This window comes from Cnephaeus nilssonii (genome assembly GCF_951640355.1).
Source record: "Cnephaeus nilssonii genome assembly, chromosome: 4".
Lineage (NCBI taxonomy): Eukaryota > Metazoa > Chordata > Mammalia > Chiroptera > Vespertilionidae > Cnephaeus > Cnephaeus nilssonii.
In genome coordinates this window covers 20,718,536-20,742,489 of record NC_137075.1, presented here as the reverse complement: position 1 = coordinate 20,742,489, position 23,954 = coordinate 20,718,536, and the positions used below count along the sequence as shown (strand labels likewise).

The following is a 23,954-nucleotide window of genomic DNA, read 5'->3' as shown; positions in this document are numbered from 1 at the left end:
AGAAACCCTTTTCTGCTGAGATTGTTGAAAACCAAGTCTAGGTAACACTTGTGAATTTGGAAAAGCTCAGGGCTCAGGAGCCCAGCAATGGAAAAGAAGGCATCTATCCAGCAGTAGCTGGAAGTGTGCGAAGCCCAGGTCTTTCCCACAGGATAAACATGTTGACGCCTATGAACTACCCACCACGCTACCCCACCCTCAACTCCTCGTAAAACACTTCCCCAGATTGGAATGTAACCTGTGGAGGGTAGGACTTTTTAGGGAGAGACCACAGGGAAGTGCTTCCTGTCCTGCAAACCTCTTTCCAGTCACTTTTTCTCCTTTATTCTCTTGAGGACAGGACCATTAAGAACAATGGGTCTAAGAAGAGCCGAGGAACAAAAATCCTGAAGGGGTGGTCATTAGGTAGCCTGGTGAGTAAGCTTACTCCCACAGAAATTCCTGATATGCCTTTCAGTCAATGATGCACTCAAGAAAGACAATGATTGAAAGCCACTAACTGAAGTAGCTATCACCAGAACCTTACTCTTGAACAGGCACCTGTACCAAATCTTCTGGCGGCTCTGACTCAAGTGGGGAAAGGATGCTGGCACCAGACAAAATTCACTGAAGTGTAGAAAAGAGGACTCTAATGTCCTTTAGAGGAGCAGGCCTGCAGGACAATAGCAACAAGGAAAATCCTTCTGATGGCCAGATCCTAGGACTGTCAGACAGGACTTAGGAACTTGTCTACTGCCAAGGGAGTCAAGAAACAGACTCATGGCATTCATGTGGGGGCAGACTAGTGACCTGTATATCATCCTGGTTTCTAGGTTTCTTGCCCACCTCTAAGTCAGCCTGTTTTTCTAAGTGACTGTTTTTATTGATGGTTTCCCTACTTCATTGGTGATGTGATGGTAATCAAGTGTGCCAGAAAACGCAGAGGGGGTCATTCTGGCAGGATGGTGATTACAAGGACCAGATGGAGACTGAGGGGCAGGCATTTGTAGCTGTACCTGTAATACTGGAGCACTTTAAGCAAAACTATCTTGTAGAATGAGTTTCCTCTACAGAGAATAAGTATAGTGGTAAGAGTCAGTGGTATTGACCTAGAGCACATTCACTTCTTGAGAATGATGCCGAAACCTCATTTTTACGAGGTGACTCCATTTTCAAGGCTTCCACAATGGTTGTGCAATATGGTGTGCACACTGCAGTCTTAGAGGTTCCTGCCTCACCATCCTGTCCACAACTGACTGAGAGCCCGAAGAGATTCAAAGACAGGTAATCAGCAGAGGTCAGTTGCGAGATTCTACAGTACTGGGTTCAGAGTCTGCACCATGGCAGGGGCAAGGCATGAGCAAGCCAAGGCTATGGAGACAGGACTAACATGCCACCTGAGTGGGGAAGCAGGAAGGAAGAGGCCTTCAGAGAAACCAGTTCATAGAGAATAAAGCAGATGCATAGATGATTATTGTGTAAGAGAAAAAGAATGAGGAAGAGGGAGACAGAGAGCAGAAAACAAGGAGGGTAGAGGACAGAGACAGAACTAGACAAAGAAAGAAACAGAGCCAGAGGCAGCTAGAGACACAGAGATAAACTGCTAATGACTTTCCAGACACAACACTCACCTGTACTTCTGCAATTAAGTTCCAGATTTCTGTGTGTATTTTTTAACAACTCCTCTTTTACAAACTACTTTAGGTAGACTTCTGATTCTTACAACCAAACAATTCTTGATTTAAACATCTGCTCCTTGATTGTAGCTGCATCTTTTAAGTGTTTACTTTGCAACTATGGAAATATATGTACCACCTAACATTAACCGGGGTACTGTAAAAAAAGGGAGGCTCTCAAGGAAGAAGGACTATAATTTGTAATATTTTACAACGTACCAAAGACAGACTTGGTTTTAAGTAGTTTTTAAACAATAACAGCTAACATTTATTGAGTACTTTCCTTGGGCCACTTTCAAAAGTTGTACACGCATGATTTCACCTATTCTTCATGACAAACAGGCTCTATTATTACCACTCCCATTTTACAGGTAAGGAAATTAAGGCACAAAGAGAGATAAATAACTTACTCAAGGTCATAACAATCAATCAATAAGGGAATAAAGGTGGAATCTACTGTTTATTTACATTAAAATTTACATTAGAAAAAAAAAGTATGCATTCATTTAAAATTCATTTTGGTCAATTAATTTTTGTTGAATGCCTATTATGTACAAAGTACTGATTTAAACTAATAAACTGGTTAACATCAGTGTTACAAATATAAATATGGCTTTTAAATATCACTATTCAAAACAAATCTTTCTGTGTGACATACACACACACACACACACACACAAAGATGTATTTTCAAATTAGGTTTCTTAATTTCCAAAATACCTCCTTTAAAACAGAAGGGAATAAATTCTGACAATGCTATGTTCAATGCATTAACTATTTCATAATTCATTGGGATATTGGAAGATTACTTGCTGCAAGCTGGACTCATGTGAAAATAAACCTAGACTTCACAGGGATGTCTACATTGATAAATATGTATCCATTTAATTAATTGCAGTGTAAGTAATACACAAGTATATAAAAAAGTAAAATGACAAAGATGAGATGAGTTTTTCATGGGAGGTGGTGAGTTGCCATGGAGTCTGCTTCTCTTGATTTTCGAAGCAGGGCTTGTTTGAGAGCACTAATTTTCTCATCAAGCTCAGCCAGTGAATAGTTCTGCTGTAAACAATAAGAACACAAATTGCTGAATAAGACTCTGAAGTATCTCAATGCAGATAAAGTGATAAATGAACTATAAATATTTAAAATATCCAAAAGCATGATAAATGTCTCTTTTTCTCTTATAAGAATAATTTTAAAATTGAACCATATATGTTGACTCTATCATAAATTTTAAGGTATATAATAACAAGGCTTAAAATTCTTTCTTTCTCTTTTTTTTTCTTTCTCTTTCCTAATGAAAGCTCTCCTGGACCTTTTATACTTTGAAAGGATTATAAAAACTTTTTTAAAACTACTGATTATATTAATAATCAGTAGGGAAAAAAATTAAGGTTTAGGATTAGCTTAAGTGCTTAAAATACCTAGAAACTCTCTTTTTTATGGATCAACTGCAATCAACTACCTCTCCTGGAAAAAATGGATGCTCTCAAAAATTACTCAAAATTGTACAATAAAAAAAATAAGTAACATGCTACTCTTGAAAAATAAAACAACCTAACAAATTTTTAGAGTTTTCCCCAACTTTAAATTTACATCACCACTATTGAAGGGTAGCAAAACCTTACAAATTATGATTAAACTAGCCTACCTAATAAAAGAGTAATACACAAATTGACCGTGCCTTTGCTACACCCATAAGCCACGCCCACCAGCAAATCAGGAGCAAATATGCAAATAAACCCAACCAAGATGGCTGCAGCCACAGAGAGCAGGAGGGAGGCTTGGGTTTCCCTGGCAACAGAGGAAGACAAGCTTTCCGCCTGCCCTTGCTGGCCTAGGCCTCCACTCAAGGCTACAAAGTTTCAATTATAGAAGGTAAACAAATCCAAACAGAAATGGCAGCAGCCACTGAGCTGGAAAGAGCGGGAGGCAAGGGTTGGGCCCGGCAATGGAGGAAGCAAAGTTTCTGCAGCCCTGGCTGGCCTAGGCCTCCGCTTAAGGCTACAAAGTTTCAATTATATTAGATACATAAGTCCCAACAGAAATGACTGCATCCACGGAGCGAGCAGAAGGCTTGGCTCCACTCCAGGCTACAAAGTTTCAATTGTAGAAGGTAAATAAACCCCAGATACCAGGGCCTCCGCTTGGGTCGCCAGGGGGTGTGGCCGGCCTGCAAACCACCACAGGCCCCTCGCCCAGGCCGCCCCACACCCCAAGGGGACCTCCACCCTGATCTGGGACACCCTTCAGGGCAAACCAGCTGGCCCCCACCCATGCACCAGGCCTCTATCCTATCTAATAAAAGAGTAATATGCAGATTGACCATCACTCCAACACACAAGATGGCTTCCCCCATGTGGACACAAGATGGCCACCACAAGATGGCCAGCAGGGGAGGGCAGTTGGGGGTGACCAGGCCTGAAGGGGAGGGCAGTTGGGGGGGACCAAGCCTGCAGGGGACGGCAGTTATGGGTGACCAGGCCTGAAGGGGAGGGCAGTTAGGGGCAAACAGGCTGGCAGGGGAGCAGTTAGGCATCAATCAGGCTGGCAGAGGAGTGGTTAGGGGGTGATCAGGCTGGCAGGCAGAAGCAGTTAGGGGCAATCAGGAAGGCAGGCAGGTGAGCAGTTGGGAGCCAGCAGTCCTGGATTGTGAGAGCGATGTCTGACTGCCCGTCTAAACGGGCAGTCGGACATCCCTCGAGGGGTCCCAGATTGGAGAGGGTGCAGGCTGGGCTGAGGGACATCACCCCGCCCCGGGCACAAATTTCATGCACCGGACCTCTAGTCTATAATAATCTATAATAATAAAAGCATAATATGCAAATTGACCGAACGACCAAAGAACAGCAGAATGACTGTCTGGACGACCTTCCAGATGACCACGCTATGACATGCACTGGCGCCAGGCCAGCCAAGGTGGGTGCGATGAGATTGGTTGGGGGGCCCCGCCATCGCTCCATGATCACCCCGCAGAGGGAGGGCCAGGCCACCCTCTGCAGGGCGATCGATGGCGGGGGGTGGGGGACTCTTCGATCTATCGCCCCAAAGAGGAAGGCCCAGGCACCAGCCAGCGATACTGTGGCGGGTGTGTGGGGCCCGCCAGCAATCGCCCCGCAGATGGAGGCCCAGGCCAGCCAAGCGATCACACCCCACGCCTGTTTCCCGCAGAGGGAGGGTCAGCGTCGCACAGATGGCAAGCAGTGGCAACGGCGGGGAGATGACAGCTGCCAGCCGTGGGGGGAAGGAAAGCCCCAATAGGCTGTGATTGCCAGCCAGGCCTAGGGACCCTACCCAAGGGGTCCTGGATTGCGAGGGTGCAGGCTGAGCTGAGCGACACCCCGCCCCCCCCAAGCACGAACGAATTTTGTGCACCTGGCCTCTAGTTCATATATAAGTACTGTGGACAGGGCTGGGCTGAAGTCAGCCTCTGGAAAACATTCTTCTTTGATTTAGATGCTGCTAATGATTGGCATCTTCAAAAGGGGGAGAGGTGAGATTTAAATCACAGTACTTAAGCATTTACTATTTTTCAGCATTTTGTAACTGATATATCCTTCTACTATTAACAGCTGAATACAGACTTTTATGTTTATTAGGCCCATCTGACTTATCCTACGCCCTTGAAATTAAATTACTTCTCTAATTCAAATACATTAATTTATGCTGCCCTTTTTTAGTTCTAAGTTGCAAGGTATGACCTAAAAAGCAACCATAGTAGAAACTTTTAAGGTATAAAACTAATCAAACTATTTAAGAAGCTAAAATGAAAATGAAATAACTTACCTGAGGTGGTTGAACTTTTCTTCTTTTGCCAGAAAAGTTCTAGATTAAAGGTAAAAAAAAACACCAATTAAATAACCAATACTTATAAAATCTAAACATTTCCCTTTATAGATAACTGAAGAAACAAACAATTTTCCATTACAGAGTACTGGCAGAAACAAAGCCTACAACTCACCAAGCACTATCTGCAACCAACATACACTTTCTTGTGTTTTGGAAGTTACATTCCAAAGATATTGAAAGTATACAGTAGTAACATCACAGCAACAAGCTTGTCCCTGGCTATACATACTTTCCCATTAATTCCCAGCTTCTAATGAGGCTGAGTGTTTGTAGAAAGAGGTGCTCTAAGGATTTTCTTAGTTTCCTTTATTATAACCTTTCTACCCCAGGATACTGATCAAAGGCAGCAGCAATAGACAGGACAAGAGAATGTGGAATACCAGGCCAAGGGTGAGACACACACATATACACTGCCTACAAGGGGACACTGGTTGTGTGAGCACCTATCCACTACTCCTCTGTGTGACTCTGGGGAATGCAGATCCCACCCCACTGGTCTTGTCCGTGACGGGCATGGGCATGGGCCCAATTCTGGCCAATGAGAAAGGAGTGGTCTGCTGGGGATTAGGGGGAGAACTTCTGAAAAAAACTTCACTTCTGGATACCACTGCACCTGGACAGGAGAAAGTGCTGTAGTTATCTTGCCATCTGCCTGAGGAAAAAGCCATCGCTAAGCAGAGCTCACAGGGGATGAGCCCAATTCTTTTTTTTTTTTTTTAATATATTTTTATTGATTTCAGAGAGGAAGGGAAAGGGAGAGAGAGAGAGAGAAACATCAATGATGAGAAAGAATCATTGATTGGCTGCCTCCTGCACACTCCACACTGGGGATTGAGTCTGCAAGCCAGGCATGAGCCCTTGACTGGAATTGAACCTGGGACCCTTCAGTCTGCATCCACTAAGCCATACTGGCCAGGGCGAGCCCAATTCTTTGACAATCATGATTTACCTAATACTACAGCTTTCAAAAGGTAAATTAGTATATTAATTAGTACATTTGAAAAAGAAACTGTCAATGTAGGAGATAAATTTTACTCATGAACATTTCTGACCACTGAGATCAGAGGGAAGGTGAAAAGTCACATTTTCCTTTGTGTCAAAAGCTGTTTCAAAGAACACTGAGGTGTGCCTCTTAGCAGTAGTTATAAGTGGGAAACCATTCAAGTGTTAGAATTATTAAATATGGGGAAAACTGCTTCTATAAACATGCTCCTTCCTTTGCCAAACTGAGCTGAATATCTCTGTGGGGCCTATGGGCAAGGGCTTAATGTTTAACCTGATCATTGCTCAGTCTCTTACCCTCCCACGAGGTGGCTTTTTACCCGTCAGATGAAAATATACTCCCCCCCTTGTTTTCCGAAGAGCTTAATCTATAAAGTATTGCTAATTTCCATGTCATTGAGCAATCAGATTATTATCATGAAACTGAAGTGAAAAGTATCAGAATGAGGAAAATGAGGACATCAGTGGTTCAATCACTTAAAAACAGTAAAATGTAGTCTTTGGGGACTTATCTTAGATCTGAGCAGAATATTTTGACAAGTAGAACACTTAGAAACACATACACTGTGAATACACTGGACTAGCTTTAAAATGTATTGTTTTTAGGCACAAGGTGGAAATTTTTAACAAGTTTTGGTACCTGAGAGAAGTATTTGAGAGCATACTAAATAAACAGCTAGACCAGTGATGGGCAACCTTTTGAGCTTGGTGTGTCAAACTTCGCCAAAAAACTGAGCATAACTCGGGTAGTGTGTGTCACTTTGAGGAAAAAACATTATTTCGCAAATGTTTCATCCTCAGGAGCAGCAAATGTTTCATCCTCGGCATGCGGCCGCCTCAGTGGCCACGTGTCATCAGAAATGGCTACGCGTGTCAGTGCGGACACGCGTGTCATAGGTTCGCCATCACTGAGCTAGACAGACATAGTTTTTTAAAATGTCACTTTCCTCCTATTATTTTACCTTACCAGGTAATTTATAACTACATTTACAATGCCCATGTCCTGATGAAGAGGTGATTACACTTACACTTACACACACACAGGTCGGGGAACCCAGGCTCTAAGGAAACTCAGTGGTAAGTCAGTCTCCTCTCTGACCCTTCCTTACTTGTAATCAGTTGTTAAGGACTACTGATTTTACAGGGCAGTGTCTTAAGTGTTTCTTCCCTTCTACTCCCACTGCCCTAATTCAGACCTTCATTTCTCCCTCTGTGGACAATGATGTTTCCTAAACTACTTTCCTTGACTCCAGTCTTTCTCTAACTCACACTTCATAATGCCACCAGATAGGAACCTAAATTACAGGTGTTTGTTTTCCTCAGTGACACTGGAATTGCAAACCAGTTACTGTGACCTTCAAAGCCCTCCAAAATGTTTGCAATTTAATTTTCCAGCTGGACCCAGTTGTTCACTTCACGCTTCAGGCCCACCGTGCATGGCCTGTGTGCAAGAAGTTGACTTGGCCTTTAGCACTCCCCTATCCCAACACTTCCCTGAGACACTTCCCTGAGAACCGGAAGTTCCCATTACAAAATGGAATTAAGATTCCGCCTGGTCAGTGCTGTGGAACAAAGTTTACACACCTTCAAAAGTTCAATAATTAACTATCAGCCAAGGCCTATCCATTCATTCACACATTTATTCAATGCATACTACATTGTGTGTTAAAGATGAACAAGACAATTCCCGTCCTCCAGAGATTCAAAACACAGTGTGAAAAACAGATGTGTAAACATGTAATTTTAAGTGATAAGTGCTATCAAATGAACAAAGTGTCACAGAAATATACTTGTGAAGCATGTTATACTTACTGTTTCCAGGGTTCATAATTTAAAATCAGTAAGCAATACTTGGGAAATAATCACAAGCATTGTATCCTTTAAATGGTCTGTTAAGCGATGCCCTTAAATTTTTAAAAACATAACCACATTCATATCTTTCTATGTTGGATGTGAAGGGTAAAGATCTTTAGAATGACTGCATTAAAGGGGCAACAAATATTAATCTTTGTGGTAATTCCTGCATATATATGTTAACTTTTTAAAAGAGTTTTATGTCTGTTTCATAAATGAACAGAACTTTACATGGTCTAGTTTTGTTTTATAAACCCAATGCAATTTATATCTTTTTTTCCTGGTAATGTTTCCCATTTCATGTGCTATGCATCAATGTTACCATGATAACAAATCTCTGTTCAATAGTGAGAGGCTTCCCTGCGTTTAGAATTCATTACATGTGAATCTGGATTAAACACATTTCAATTAAAATCTTTTCAGAGTTTAGAACTTCAATTTCTAAAAAAGTTTAATCCTTAAGAAATTTAATGAGCTCAACTTTCCCATACTTTCTAACTTTAGAAGCTAGAAGACTGAGCTGCCTTTGTAGTCTTTCTGTACATTTTTGAGGGACATGTACAATTATGCATCGCCATGTGTGTACTCCCAGCATGAGGATGGTAAGAGTGGCAAATTACGTGCTATGCTCTCTGTAGGGTGTGTTCAACTCTCATGTGCGAGGACTATTCTAGAGCTGGTTCTATTCCGAGAGGAGTGGGGCTCCTAGAGATGGCATATTCATTCTGGTAAGGAAGGGTGAGTATAAAATCTTTTTTTCCCTTTGGGCTTGGGGCCTATGCCAGATACATACATAGGCCTTGGGGAAAAAGTCAAACTGAATGTTTAATCCTTTCAATGTTTTGTGCTTCCTTGTAGCTCACTATTAATTTGGATATGTCATCTATAATAATAAAAGTGTAATATGCTAATTAGACCAGACGGCCTTCCGGATGAAGCTGGGGCTATGAGGGAAGCCCGGGTCCCGGGTGCCTGCTGGCGGCCGAGGGAAGCCCAGGTCCCAGGTGCCAGAGGGAAGCCGGTGCCAGGAGCCGGGAAAAGGAAGGCCTACTCTAGTACGAATTTCATGCATCGGGCCTCTAGTTTCCAATAATAATCCAGAAGTGATCCTTCTAATCAAATACGTATTATTTAATAGATTGGGGGATCTTCTTTAAAAGCACTAGTTTTAATCACATTACTTTTATAATGCTTCCTGCTCTGAAGTTAGGTAGTCACCAAGTTTCAGACCTCAGGCCTCTGACAGTCTCAGTGTTCTTACCCATTCTGTGTTTTAACTACCTCCTCCACACAGGCTTTTCCAGTTGTGGCAAGTCTAAGTCCTACATCTTGGAAGGCTTACCTGATATTTCTAGCTGTATAACCTGTTATGACTTTAAATTCACATTTCCCCAAAAAATATGCTCCCCTTCAGATTTTCTTATTTCTATCAATGGTAGTATCATTTTCCCAACCAGAAACTGGACTCACTCTTGCTCTGTCTCTCCACATATTAATTATCAATATTTGTCAACTTCTCTTTTATACTGTCTCCTGTGTCATCTTTCCTATTCTCATTCTCATGTCCGTAGCACAGGATCTCACTTCACACCTAATATTGTCTTATTCTTCATCTGGAAAAATTTCTTTTCTGTTCCTCACTCTAATACCCAATTTAAGACTTTGGAAAGTTTGATGCTATATCTAAAACAATTTTAATATAATTTCACCAGTGACTTATGCTCTATGATAATATGAGTTATTTTATATAATTTTTCAGAAAGTTTTAGAAAAATATTACTAAAAATTTAGTAACCTTAGCAATTTTGTTCACTTTTACATTTTGGTTTTATCTAATACGCCGCGACTTTAAAAAACCATACACAAAACATCCAGCCCTCAAAAATGGCAGGTGTTATGGATAATCACCCCTGAAGATGGAGGGAAATACAATGAGCTCAGGATCATTTGTCTGAAACATGATGTGACAAATAAGACATTTATCAACACATCATTATTTCATATTTTCCTTGGAAAAGAGATAAGAATGAATGAGTGAATAAATGCTAGAGTTGAAGAATTAGACGATATAGACTAGTCTTTCAAAAAGTCCAGTGCTAATGTAAAGAAAGAGGCAGGGTGGCCGATGGAGGTGCCTGTTTGCTTAGTGTGGGGGAGAAAGGTAAACACGTGTGAGCTGAGGGAAGGAGTCTGTAAAGAGTGAGGATTGAAGGGACAGAGGGGATAACTGACAGAGCCAGGTCCCAGAAGAAGCCTTTGTTTTACAAGACAGCAAATTCAGGATGGACTATTATCCAGGCTCACTTATCACACCATGAAAATGGCTTAAATCTGAGAAACTGGGTAATGTACAACAAAAGCACCCCTTTAAAAAATTATGAGCCTATAGTACACTAATTGGAATAATTTTTAAAGATGTAGGTAATCTCTTACATAGAACTATGTTCTATTCATCTCTGAATTATTAAATATCTCATAAATAGGAGATCAATGAGTAAACTGTTATATAATGAAGAATCCTAGAATAAAATAACACTTAGTTATTTTTAAAAGATACTTATACTTACTACAGATTGAAAATACTCAGGAGAGATGCCTTCCAATTCAAGGATTTTATCCTCAAGTTTTTTAATTCTCTGATAAATGTCTCTTGGCACAGGACCACCTAAATACATTTAAAGACATTCTGAGATACTATTGAACAATTCTTCTTACAATTTTTATTCTTAAAATACCATGCAGATATTTATGCACAGGAATGGGAAATATTTAAACTTAAGAAAATAAATGAACAAGAGTACATTAGAATGAAATTCTTAGCTCACATTTTCCTATTATACACTATGGGATATATTATCATACTATACCTCTCCCCAAGCCCCATTTATGCTTTTTATATTACTAGGAGTTTTGTTTTATGTTAAATTCATTTTACAAGATATTGAATAGTTCCTGTATAGAACAATTTGTATTTCTGAAATGCATAGTTATAACTGACAATTCAATTTAGTGGTTGCAATATTCCATATCACTTTCTTCCATTTATATTTTTCTCTATATGCCATATTTTCTCCTTTAACCTAGAACTGAACTAAAGAGGAACTTTATAATATTTCTTTACTAATGAATTTTCTAGGGTGGGGGATGGTAAAGTAATGTTACTCAAATTTCAAGGCTATGATTTTATCCCAAATCCTTTCATTTCTCACCACCTCCACTGCAACCATTCTGGTCCAGACGGCCACGATCTCTCCCTGCATCATTACCACATCCAAACTGATCTACTAGTTTCTGCCTTGCTCCCATACAGTCGATTCTCAACACAGTCTATTCTCACAGACCCTTCCTTCACAGCCAGTAATCCTTTAAAAATGTAAGTCAGATAGTGTCACTTCTCTGCTCAAAACCTTCCATACCTTCACATCTTACTCAGATAAAAAGCCAAAGCCTTTATAATAGTCTACAGGTCCTACCCAGTTTGGACATTCTCGCCAAACGCATATCATTCCAGTCACTTGATTCTTTTTTTTTGGTTACTCAACTAGGCCAAGTACTCTCTCTGTTTCAGCACCTGTTGTTCCCTCTACCACCATATTCACAAAGCCTGCTCTCGCCACCTTCAGGTCTTGGCTCAAGTGACCTTATTCCTAAGGCCTTCTTTGACCCTGGAAGATTCACTCTTTCTCTCTTAACTCCATCAGGAACTACTCCAGCTAGACTGAACTCAGAAAGTCCCTGAACCATATTTTGTGCCTCAGCGTTTTTTGCAGGTGCTGTTCCTTTTTGGAATCCTTTGCTCCTGAGTGCTGAGAAATTCCTACTAACCCTTCAAGGGTTCAAATGTCCCTTTACCAGGGATACCATCCCTTGACCTCCCCTGAGAGAGCTGAACACTAACTTTGTGTCCCTACTGTACAATGCACATATCTGAAAAGGTAAAATGAACAATCGTTCCTTCAACAAACACCTGAATGCTTGCTTTGTGTCAGACACTGCACTAGGTAAACAATGAACTTAATTAACAGTTTGCTCTCAGGGACCTTACTATCTAGCAGAGGAGACAGGGAGTACCAGGTGCTATGAGACTATACCAGTGGTCGGCAAACTGCGGCTCGTGAGCCACATGTGGCTCTTTGGCCCCTTGAGTGTGGCTTTTCCACAAAATGTGCAATTGAAACTTCGTAGCCCATGCGCAGAAGTCGGTTTTCGGCCTGGGCGAGTCTATTTTGAAGAAGTGGTTCTAACGCCGAGCCAAACTCAAGGGGCCAAAGAGCCGCATGTGGCTCGCGAGCCGCGGTTTGCTGACCACTGGACTATACAATAAAGCAGCGGTCGCCAACTGGTGGTCCGCGGACCACTGGTGGTCCGTGAGGTCCAAAAGGTTGGCGACCGCTGCAATAAAGGGTAATCCACACCAGAGTGGGATCAGGAGGGAAAAGCAGGGGCAGAAGAAAAAGCCTGGGTAAAAGCCCTAGCCCAGTGGTCGGCAAACTCATTAGTCAACAGAGCCAAATATCAACAGAACAACGACTGAAATTTCTCTTGAGAGACAAATTTTTTAAACTTAAACTTCTTCTAACGCCACTTCTTCAAAATAGACTCGCCCAGGCCGTGGTATTTTGTGGAAGAGCCACACTCAAGGGGCCAAAGAGCTGCATGTGGCTCGCGAGCCGCAGTTTGCCGACCATGGCCCTAGCACAGCAAAATGACTGGAAAGCATGGGAAGCCCAGAAATGTAGCTGAAACTATAAACGTAGTTCATGCTATTTAAAATTACTACCCCCACCATCTGAATTTCCTTTCCCTTCTCTTGTCCAGCTGCTTTTATCCATAGCCCTTCTCTCCTAGTATAGCATATAATTTATACACGAGAACTTTTGTTCACATGTATTCTAAGTGCCCAGAGCAGTACCTGACTTATAGTAGGAACTTAATAGCTATTTGTGGAATGAATGAATAAGTACTAAGTTTGATATATATATACAAGGGCAACAGAAAACCATTAAAGAGCCCTAATAGGTTTGGCTCAGTGGATAGAGCATCGGCCTGCGGACTGAAGGGCTCCAGGTTCGATTCCGGTCAAGGGCATGTACCTTGGTTGTGGGCACACCCCCAGTAGGGGGTGTAAAGGAGGCAGCTGATCAGTGTTTCTCTCTCATTGATGTTTCTAACTCTCTATCCCTCTCCCTTCCTCTCTGTAAAAAAAATCAATAAAATATATATTAAAAAAAAAAAGAAAGAAAAGAAAACTATTAAAGAATTTTTAGTTGGGGAGTAGCAAGATCAGATCTGAGCTTTAGAAAAAACAATTGGCCATATGGGAGAAAACTGTTCTCAAGGAGAAAGTCTAATGGCAAAAAGACCAGTTAATATCCTTCCACTAGTCTAAGACAAAGAATACTGACTTCCTAGAGTAATAGCTGGGGAGATAGAAGGGGGTAGATTTGAGACATTCTGAAGACAGAATCAACAAAATCTGGTGACTAAATGAGGAGGAAGACTCAGGCTTTGCAACCAATCTAGGTTTGATTTCCAGCTGTCACTTACTATTTTGGGCTTGAACTCGCTGAACTTCAGTTTATTTATCTAACAACAATAACAGCACCAACACCTCACAAGAATTCTGTTAAATATTAAGTTGATATATGAATGTTTTTAGTGAGTGGCACTTAGTATTACTCATTAAATGTTAGTTCACTTTCTCTATGGCATTTATTTATTTACTAGTAGCCCGGTGCACGGATTCGTGTACATTGAAAGGAAATTAATTAGAAGAACTATTTTAATATCGCTATTCGCCCTTTCTCTATAATAGAAGTGTCAACCAAACTCACGATGGACGACAGATTGAAACACATGCGTGCGATTGGCGCCAGCGAAAGCTTTATATATATCATGCATGTGCGAGTCAACTTAGCCTTTTATAGCTATAGAATAAACTTGCTTAATTAGACCTGCTTTCTGATTTAGCTAAACTTTTTCCAGGCTAGTGAAGTACCCCAACTTCTCTTTCAGGTAATTGTCAGCAACACAGCAGTAAATATCAACATGAAGCACATCATTATTATAGATCTCGCAGGGAGAACAAAGGGTAAAATATTTAACTGCAGCAGTGTTTGACTATATTCTGTGCAGTGAGAAAACCTGAAGTCATTTTCAAGGTCCACCATTTCTTCTTTTCATCGGTCAAGTTTCTAAATTTTCTAAATCTCTGTTTTCCAGCTAATGAAAAGAAAATAGGATTCTACTGAGTCTCCTATCTACCTATTCCAGGACTTCTGTGAGGATCAAATGAGATGAGGCATGGGAAAACACTTCACAGACATTTGGTTAAAGTGTAAAATGTTTGCACCTGGCTATAAAGCAAGCTGTAAGGACTAGAATTACACTTATCAATACTTTGTACCTAGCACAGTGTGTGATAAGAATTAGTGGTCACGGTTAAGTTATGAATTTGGCAGCAGGAAAAAAGACTACATTAGTTTTCATCTCTGATTTTAATAAACTGAGAGTGTCAGGATATATTTGGAGCCTGTTCCCATTCTACAAACACTCTCAAATTGGTGAGAAGTGGAAGGGGGAGAAGAGCAAAAACACATGAACTATATAAATTCCTTGAAACCAGGGACTATGTTTTGTTTTTGTTTTTTCATTTTTGCACCAACCAGAAGAATGATTTGGTGGTGTTAATGTTTTTACTGATTTCAGATAAAGAGAAAGGGAGAGGACACAGAGAGAAAACCATCAATATCGATCACTTGCCTCCTGCATGCACCCCAATTGGGAATCAAACTGGAAACCTGGGCATGTGCTTTGACCAGGAATCGAACAGGATGACGCTCATCCAAATGAGCCACACCAACAAGGTCCAGAACAACGTCTTGTACCTGACAGGTGCTCAGTGAAAATTTGGTGACTAAATGAACTGGAATTCCTTTAGCCACTTGCAAAGGTACGTTATAGGGCACTGCCCAGCACTCTGCTTACCTGCCTGCAATCGCAAATGAGCCTCAATATTTTGTAGCCGTTCTTCTACAGCCTGATTACCACAATCTCGGAGCATGCTGCTTGGTTTATGACCTGACCCTTGAATTCCTTCAGGTCGAGTCTGTGGTCCATATGTATTCACAACTCTAGAAACTAAGTTAAGAAACTTTTGAGCCTATTACAATTCCATTTCAAAAATCAGAAATTCTTTCTCCCTGACAGTACTTTATAAATATATTTTTTCATAAAGACCATCTAATCACAAACCCAAGTATGAAGAAAGGCAGGATTTTTTGTGTTGTTTTAAAATAAAATTTAGATAGGAAAGCGATTTTTATTCCATAAGCCTCTTTCAGTGATAAAGATATGTAGTGGATACTTACCTTTTACATGACTTTTAAATCCAGGATAAGGGGTAAAAACGGCATCAGTTCTTGCACAACTATTTTCTAAGAAGAATGTAAATGAGTATAAGTATACTCTTAACTTCAAATGTAGGAGATTTTGACAAACTTCAAATAATTCATATTAATTAACATATTATTCATAAGAAATATAATTTTAAGTAATAGTAATTAATTTACTACCAAATACAGGATAACATTTAGTGATCTTTGCCCTCTAAAATTTATAATATCTAATCTTATCCCATTTTCAGATTTATATACATAGAAAAGTCCTCAACATTCAGTAGCATAATATTTTTAATGAATACCAATATCCCTAAAAACCATCTGAGCCCCTGAAGGAAAAAATTTATATAGTCTAAAGAATATTTTAATTCTAAGTCAAAGAGGCATTATCCACTTTATTTCAACATAAAAATAAATAGAATTCATTATTTTTACTGAAATGTTTTTTAAAGAGACAGTATTTTTATGTTACTTACAGATTAAATCAGTGAACACCTAACAAAAAGGATTAATTATACATTTAACACATTTTTATTTCAGAATTCCACACAAAAAAGACCTTGAAACCTTAATGCATACTTTTCCACTTTACCTAGATTTCCAATGTTCATTTTAAAAACCCCTATCACAAAAGCCATCTACCTCTTTCCAGACTGCCCCTTTCAAAAAAGTACAATTTTAGGAAATATAACTTGTCAAAATTTATTCTCATTTTTTTCTAAGGTGAAGAGTATAGTTCCTTTCAAATTAGATATCAAGAAATAAATTAAAAGACAAGGGAAACTACTGGAAAGATGTTAGCATAATGTGTAAACATTTCAAAAATTGTAAAATGTTTTAAATTGCATAAAGTAAATCCATCCACTGCAGTACATTCCCGGAAAAAAAAATTGCCTTATTTTATAATGAAACGAATGGTAAAAGAGATACTGAAAGAAAATTCTTTTTCACCATGGAATTTGATTTTTTTAAAAAATAATCACTATTTATATAACTAAGTCAAATTGAGAAGTATTAAAAAGAACACACTAACACATAATAATAATACATTTGTATTTTTTCAGTCTAAGTTTTCTTAATAGTTCTGCTGATAAATCAAACTCTGTGAATAAAATGCCAAATTCACTTACCTTTTACATATAGGTACTAAATAGTTTATCTTTCTTTTTTGTTTTTATTTTGAGACACCTCAATATATGTTTAAAGGGCCATCACTTCTCCATTCCCTTTCTACCATTTCATGGGGCTAAGGGTTAAAAAAAGAAGCTATCATCCATTTTGGAGCTATATTCTAAATATATAGATTAAATGACCCATCAGACAGAAATTCAGCATGGTGTGAAGATAGTGCTAGTCACTCTACACAGTAATTCTTGCTAGCACTATTTTGAGCCAGCAAGGAATTGAATGGGCCAAGGAATCCTGCTGAGCATTTCAATTCTTGTCAATTTCTATCCCCTGGTGGTTTATAATAATAGAGTTAGCAGGGAGAAGAGAGGAATAACATTAGTGACACATGTGCTTGCTCCCTCAACAAACCCTTTCTTATGGGTTGCTTGCAGTTGAATTGTAGTACCTGAGATTTTGCCACTGTTGCACCTGTTTTGAGAAACTAACAAGAAAATATACCAAACCTAGAGATGTGAACATACTGTGTTAATAGTAGAAAATGCTGAATTTAGGACCCAATTTGAGACTGTATTATTTCATTAAGAGAATCAGTGTACCAATGTGATAAAAGTCAATTCTAGGTTCATCTGACAATTCTATATTCATAATAATTAGTCACGATATTAGAGGCAACAAGAAAAATGTTCATTCCAATTAGGAACTCTTCTCCATAATTTTTATAAGACTACTTGTCTGATTATCACTGTGATGCCTGAGTGATCTATGCCAGAGCTTTACAGTATTTTGTATTCTGCAGCATATCTACAGACTTGTAAATATATTATAGCATCACTGGAGATGAAAAGGAGAATCTGATGAAAATAGCAAATTTATATATGCACTATGAAAGAAAAGGACAACTTGGTTTTATTATTATATAAAACATTTCTAACAGCTCAGAAATAGTGAGAAAACTGCTCCCTCTTGAGGACTATTAACTTTACTAAGTTCAACTTAATGTAAGTTCACATCATAATTTCATAAGCACATTTACAGGCATGAAATTTATATAGCTTAGTTCCTTCTTACTAGTGAGAGCAAGCAACCCTGTTACCCACGCTTCATCTTCATTTCCTAAAACATTTCACCTGTAGTAAACATTAGCCTTTTATTACGTTAGCATTTATTTGACTTCTGTGTAAATGAAACCATTTTGCAATATAGTCTATTATTATACAGAAGGACATTCTGCTGCCTTAGTTTCTAAATAAACTGCTGAAATAAATTGCATTTGTAATGTTATTCATTTTTAAAAACAAATGAAAGATCAGAGCAACTGTAAAAACTGTTCTTAAATTCCTATGAAAATTATTCCTCTAGGTGGTTACCTTGATTACAATCAATAACATTGCAAAATTCCCTGACGTTGTTTTCATTGATTTCAGCTTGCTTTCTTTCAATAAATGCAGATATTCGTCTGTCAATCTACAAACAATAAGTATGCATGTTTAAACAATTCAAATATAACAATATTTTAAAAATAATACTCCCCCCCAAAAAAGAAAACTTCTTACTTCTGCTTTTCCAGCCTTTATTTGAACTACTTCTGGATCAAAATGGATCTGTGTCTTTTTCACATCTCCTAAGTCACAATCTTTGTGCTTTTCTTCCTCCTGTAGGTCTCCAATGGGAAATTTGCCATCTACTTCATTCTTGTTCCTTGTTTCTGCTTTTCCTATCTCTTCAACAACAGTTGTATTCTCCTCTTTAATCAGAGGCTGAAGTTTTGCTAAAAAAGGCTGAGAAGAACACAATGCCATCTGCTGGGGTTCAAACTGATCAAAACTAACTAATTATACATTTAATATATTTATATAAGTTTCTGCTACATAAATGCAATATTTAATATCAATTAGCTAAATATAAAAAGTTGGCATATCAGAATACATAGATCTGACCATATTTGCTGTTCTCTACTATTGTGACCATTATCATTTATTATAAATCTGTTTTTTTAAAAAGAGAGAGAGAGAGAAAGAAAACCTGAGGAAATTTAAATTTTTCTTTGAGGGAATCACTCTGTCACTCATCTTTTATTTTGTGCCAAATCAAAGCCTCAGCCTTTGGCACCAATGCCACTTAATTAACATGTCATTCAAATGCCTCCTCAGAACACTAGGCTTAGTATTTTTCCTCCTTAACACGAGAGCCAGTGCTCTCACTCAGCAAAGCCCTGCATTATCACTATATCACGGGAGATTCCCCACTTGAAACTGCAGTTGGCCAAAGTGAATGAGAGAGCACAGACATGAAATACATAGGTGTTATGCTGAGTGAACACCCAGGCCTTTCCTGACATAGCAAGATATCTTCTTGGGTCATGAAATCAAATTTTTACAAAGAAAATGAACAAAGAAAAAAAACCTACCAAGATTCATAGCTGAAAAGAGATAGATGCCTATCTCTATACTAGAGGGGGGAAGGGAATACCCTTGTATAACACTGCTCATGTTCCCACCACAATTAGGCCTCGACTGAATTCTATAGCTCATTGCTGCTGCCCTTTAAAACTAGGGTTAACTATTACTTTTAACATAAAATAGAGTCAAAATTTTCCATAAAGTCATTGAACAGAGGGCTGAAAATTAACATCTATTCCATTAATCAAAACACACCAACACTTGCCAATATTTCAATTATTTTTCGTACCTACAATTTTGATTCCATTGATATACCAAATACTCTTCTGAAAATCTTACATTTCAATAGCAGCAAACTGACCAATCCAAACAGTTCTTCTAGTTACCTTTTTAACACTTCATATTTTATATTTTGATTAGAGATAAACTGCAAACTTACATCAATTATAATAGCAGACATGTTCAATTGGAAACCAGCAAGATCATAATACGGTTCAGTTATTGAACTGATATACTATATAACATAGCAATACTATTATAAATAATTCAATGTTGACTTCTAATACAAAGTATGAATTATTTCAAACAATTAAGAAAAAGAAAAGAGAAAATAGTGACTGGATACTCACTAAGATGAGACATTAATGCCACAGAAATTACTTTCTTTTTTAAAACTATGCTGAAACTGTTTAATTGCAATAGACACTCCAGGATGTGTCCTGCTGGGATAATGCCACTTCTTGAACCACTGAAAGCACTCCATGAGCCTCCAAATTCACCCAAGGCATGGAATCATTATCATAGCATGACACACACCTGCCGTGTCTTATTGCTTAATTATAACCCACCATAGATGCAACTGCATTGAATTTTCAGTGCAAGTCTAGAATTGAATAGAATTGCATTCATTCAATCTTCATACCCACATTGGCCTATTGGGCTATATTCCCGTAACTGTCCTTATCACTATGTAAATTGACGGACTTGGATCCAGTATGGATGAAGTAATCTTTTATTAATACAGTGTGAAGACAGAACTGACAAATACTCCAGCTTATAGTTTAACTACAATTATACCTATATCGAGTTAACATTTTAAACAAGAATTTACCTGTAAATACAAAACGTGTTGCTCAAGAGCACTAAAGAGCAAAGCAGGCTGGAATGCCGAGAGGCTCTGGAGCTTGTTCCAATCGATTGCAATTTTCACCACATCATCTCGGAGGTTAAGCTTCAAAAGGGCAAACCAGCAACATCACAAAAATTACACAATTAAACTGTACATATATGGGATTGCCACACATAAAAAAGATTTCTATAGAGTAACATGCCTATTTAGCTCAAAGTTATCAAGTTTCTAATGATACATTAAAATGCTCTATCTAGTTATCATTTTTTAAAAGGCCAAGGTGCAATTTTCATTAAAAAGTGGAATGACATTTCATTCTAATTCTATTCTTGGGTCTGTGTAATGGGACCATCTTGGGGGTGAAACCATCCAAGAAAGATAAAAAGAAGAGGCTTTTCTGAGACTTCAGTATCTAAAAATCTATTGATGGGAAGCCAACATAGGCTTGCCCTATTCAGAATCCTACTATTCCTGGCTCAAAGCATTAACCAGAGGGGGCAGGCACATTAATGAAAGTTCTCATATACACATTTCCTCTGAAATATATACACAAGTACATAACTGAAATATATCATTACTCTGATGTCTTCTGAAACACATTTTTATTGTTTTCAACTTTAATTTCTTAAAATTTTAAATAAAAATTATTCACATATATTAAGAAGTCTGGGGATAAATGGCAACATGTTTATCTACTTCATATAAAATTAAACTATTATTCAGCTGTAGAAATTTGAAATTGAAAAACAAATGCCTTTCTACAATAGTGAAATAAATGGTCAGAGAATGGATGGAATGACCAGATCTTCTGCTAAATAGTCTTTTCTAGTAAACTATGAGGGTTCATTATATGACAATTTCTTATAAGTTAGCTAAGTGTGACCAATTTGAATAAAATTTTATATGGAAAGCTACCAAGAAACTAAATGTAAAATTAATATTAAAATCAGCAAAAATTTTAGAGGGAAAGCCTCCATCCCTAGTCTTTCGAATGAATAAAAGTGAACTACCATAGTTTATATTAATTAACTAAGGTTTTACATTAAGATTACCACATTCATCTTGTGTTACTTAATGCCTACAAAGACTTTGTTAGACCACACTTATGTATGGAAATAAACGATTACTATAGTTTTACATACAGTCAACCATACAAATTTATGAATAGTTTGGAGATAAAGCAAGCAATCCTTAACCAAAGCAAAGCATCAACTTTTCTAGAGAAAATAACTTACAGAAGTCATAATTTTTGGATCATATTCTCATTTCAATTCAGCAAAATTATCTAAACCTTTAAGTGCACTTAAGTATAATTTTAAAAGACCATATAAAAATGTCACAAATTAACTTTAAAACTACCCCAATACATCCAATTATTTATTCAACAAATTCCCTATTATAATATAAATTTCATGCATTTCTACCCTATAGAACTTGTCAAAAAAAAGTATTAGTCTATTAATATGAACTATTTAAATATGTATTTTCAGTAAAAACTTTGTCAAATTAACATGAAAACCCAAGTTAAAAATAAATAATTCTTCGGCTTGGTAAAATGGGCTAGCCTGAGGCAATCAATAAAGTTATAATTTGAAATCTGAAATAGAAAATACTTTTTAACATTCAACTTTGTTTCCTTTTGAGTGCTAATAATACTATGATACCATACAGAATGAACTTAGACATATTATAACATACATTTAAAAACAACTTTAAAGTTGTTGCAAAAAGAAATAGTGATTTTCTCCAGGGGCAATTTTATAAGTATATAGTACACTGGCTTCCATTCTTATCTTTAAGCAATACATGTCAAAATATAGAGTATTATCAAAATGGTTAGCATTTAATTGATGATACTATCATATTTTTTAACACTTGCATAGATGGACACTTCACTGTGTCAAGTAAATTTGCCAAATATTTACTCTAAACATTTCTGAAAAGTGACATAAGAAAATTGTAATCACATCTCTACTTGTATTTACAGAATACCTGGATGGTTAAAATTTTAAATGAGTTTTAAAAATTCAGTATGCCAAATATTTCAAAAGACATGTTAAAATTATTTATGTCATTTGAAAAAATCTCATCATTAAAACAAACAAAACCCCCACAAAACTTAAAAGTTCCATGTCCACGCCAGAAAAAGTTCTCAAACTTTTAAAACCATTTACAGGTTTTGGGTCTTAAGACTGAAATATTAATGTCCCCCAGTATTTGAAATAGTTTTTTATAAATCCATAGCAAACAACTGAGTTTAAAAGTTATAGCTTTTAGCACATTCTATTAATAATTGTTCCATTACACCAAACTGAATGTTTAACTTAGAGCAATGCTCTCTGTAAATCACGATAAACGTATTAGACCTTTTAAAATACTGAAATAATTTTTTAAAAAATTGATTCTCCATCCACCCAAGGCTTTAAAAAATAATCTTCACAAATCAGACAAACGCCCTATCTTCATAAAGGACGTTAACATTATCTTTAACACAAACGCCTGTTGTGCCTCCTGCAGGCTCTAGTACCAGCCCCATAACAAACTTTTATAGCTAGAAGATATTCCTTTTTTTAGAAGCAGCCAAACTTATTTTCAAGTTATTTCTCATTTAAAATTTGCTTTGCACTTGACATCATGAAACGAAATAGTGACTTGCTGAAAGAGCCTAAGGAGTACTTTTATTCAAACCCAACTTGATGATGACGTTTCTGCAAAAGCTACTTAACAGTCAACTTAAACTAGTTATTAAACGGTCCTGTTGCAAACAGTATCCACCCTAAATAACTAATACAACTTTTTGTTAGAAGTACTTCATACTAATTCCTTTTGTTTTTCCTCCCCCTTTGAAAGGGACATTGATGCACACAATGAATGGACGGACACAAGGAAGAAAGAGACAAAGTCAGTGGCTCATAGCAAATTATACAAAAAAGGCGGAGAGCTCTTGCAGAAATCGCAGGCCGTCCTAGCCTATGACGAGTTCGCTGGAGGAAAAGGGATCCTAAGCGCGAGGAGTCTGCAAACCCTCAGAGGTTTGCTGCTCTCAAGCCTGTTTCTCTCGGAGCCGGGGCTTCACGAACCTCCCTCCCTCCCGGGGAGAAGAGTTGCAAGGAAATGTCGCCTGCAACGGGCCCGGCGCTGCATCCCGCGGCCACGCACTGCGACCGCGGGCGGCGGGGCGCGGGCTCCTCCCCCGCCTCACCCACTCCGGCCGGGTCCCCGCCGGCCTCCGCGGTCCCCCAACTTCACCGCCCCCGCGCCCCTCCCCGCCTCCGCTAGCAGCAAAAGGCGGGGCCGACGGTTCCCGAGCCCCGACTCCCACGGGCCATCACTCACTTGCCCAGCCAGGGTGTGCAGGGAGCGGAAGACTTCGAGGAGCACCTCCTGGGAGAGGCTGGGGCTGCAGCTCGGCTCCAGGCTCCTGTCACCGACGCCCGGGCGTCTGTGCTCAGCGGCAGCGGCCATGACACCTCGCAGGCCCCCCGAACCGCAGAAGAGCGCTCACCACCCCACCCCTCCTCCTCTCTTCGGC

At 38.6% G+C, this 23,954-nt stretch overlaps 2 protein-coding genes across 6 annotated transcripts in view; both read right to left on the bottom strand.

The window, feature by feature from the left end:
• LOC307097626 (rab-like protein 2A) overlaps window positions 1-23,954 on the bottom strand; it is a gene marked incomplete at both ends in the record, with an annotated part of 447,159 nt that overhangs the window by 85,339 nt on the left and 337,866 nt on the right.
• MBIP (MAP3K12 binding inhibitory protein 1) lies at window positions 1,937-23,953 on the bottom strand. Of its 5 annotated transcripts, none has more exons than XM_079767962.1 (9): window positions 23,759-23,953; window positions 20,405-20,524; window positions 18,448-18,672; window positions 18,262-18,358; window positions 15,734-15,799; window positions 15,351-15,503; window positions 10,931-11,028; window positions 5,445-5,483; window positions 1,937-2,717 (listed from the first exon to the last, which is right to left on the bottom strand). In XM_079767962.1, exons 1-9 carry the CDS (start codon window positions 23,885-23,887, stop codon window positions 2,610-2,612), a joined length of 1,035 nt encoding a protein of 344 aa, XP_079624088.1. In that variant the 5' UTR covers window positions 23,888-23,953; the 3' UTR covers window positions 1,937-2,609. The 5 variants fall into 5 exon arrangements, with proteins under 5 accessions (XP_079624088.1, XP_079624089.1, XP_079624091.1 ...); XM_079767963.1 differs by having other exon boundaries at window positions 1,937-2,714; XM_079767965.1 differs by lacking the exon at window positions 10,931-11,028.

What these genes read in the sequence shown, in the direction of transcription:
- MBIP (XM_079767962.1), bottom strand. Translation starts at nt 23,887, where the DNA reads ATGGCCGCTGCCGCTGAGCACAGACGCCCGGGCGTCGGTGACAGGAGC. An exon ending in ATTTAAAAGTCATGTAAAAG is followed by an intron (nt 15,504 to 15,733) that starts GTAAGTATCCAC and finishes TTCTTAACTTAG; the next exon opens with TTTCTAGAGTTGTGAATACA. An exon ending in CTGAGTATTTTCAATCTGTA is followed by an intron (nt 5,484 to 10,930) that starts GTAAGTATAAGT and finishes CCTTTAATCTAG; the next exon opens with AACTTTTCTGGCAAAAGAAG.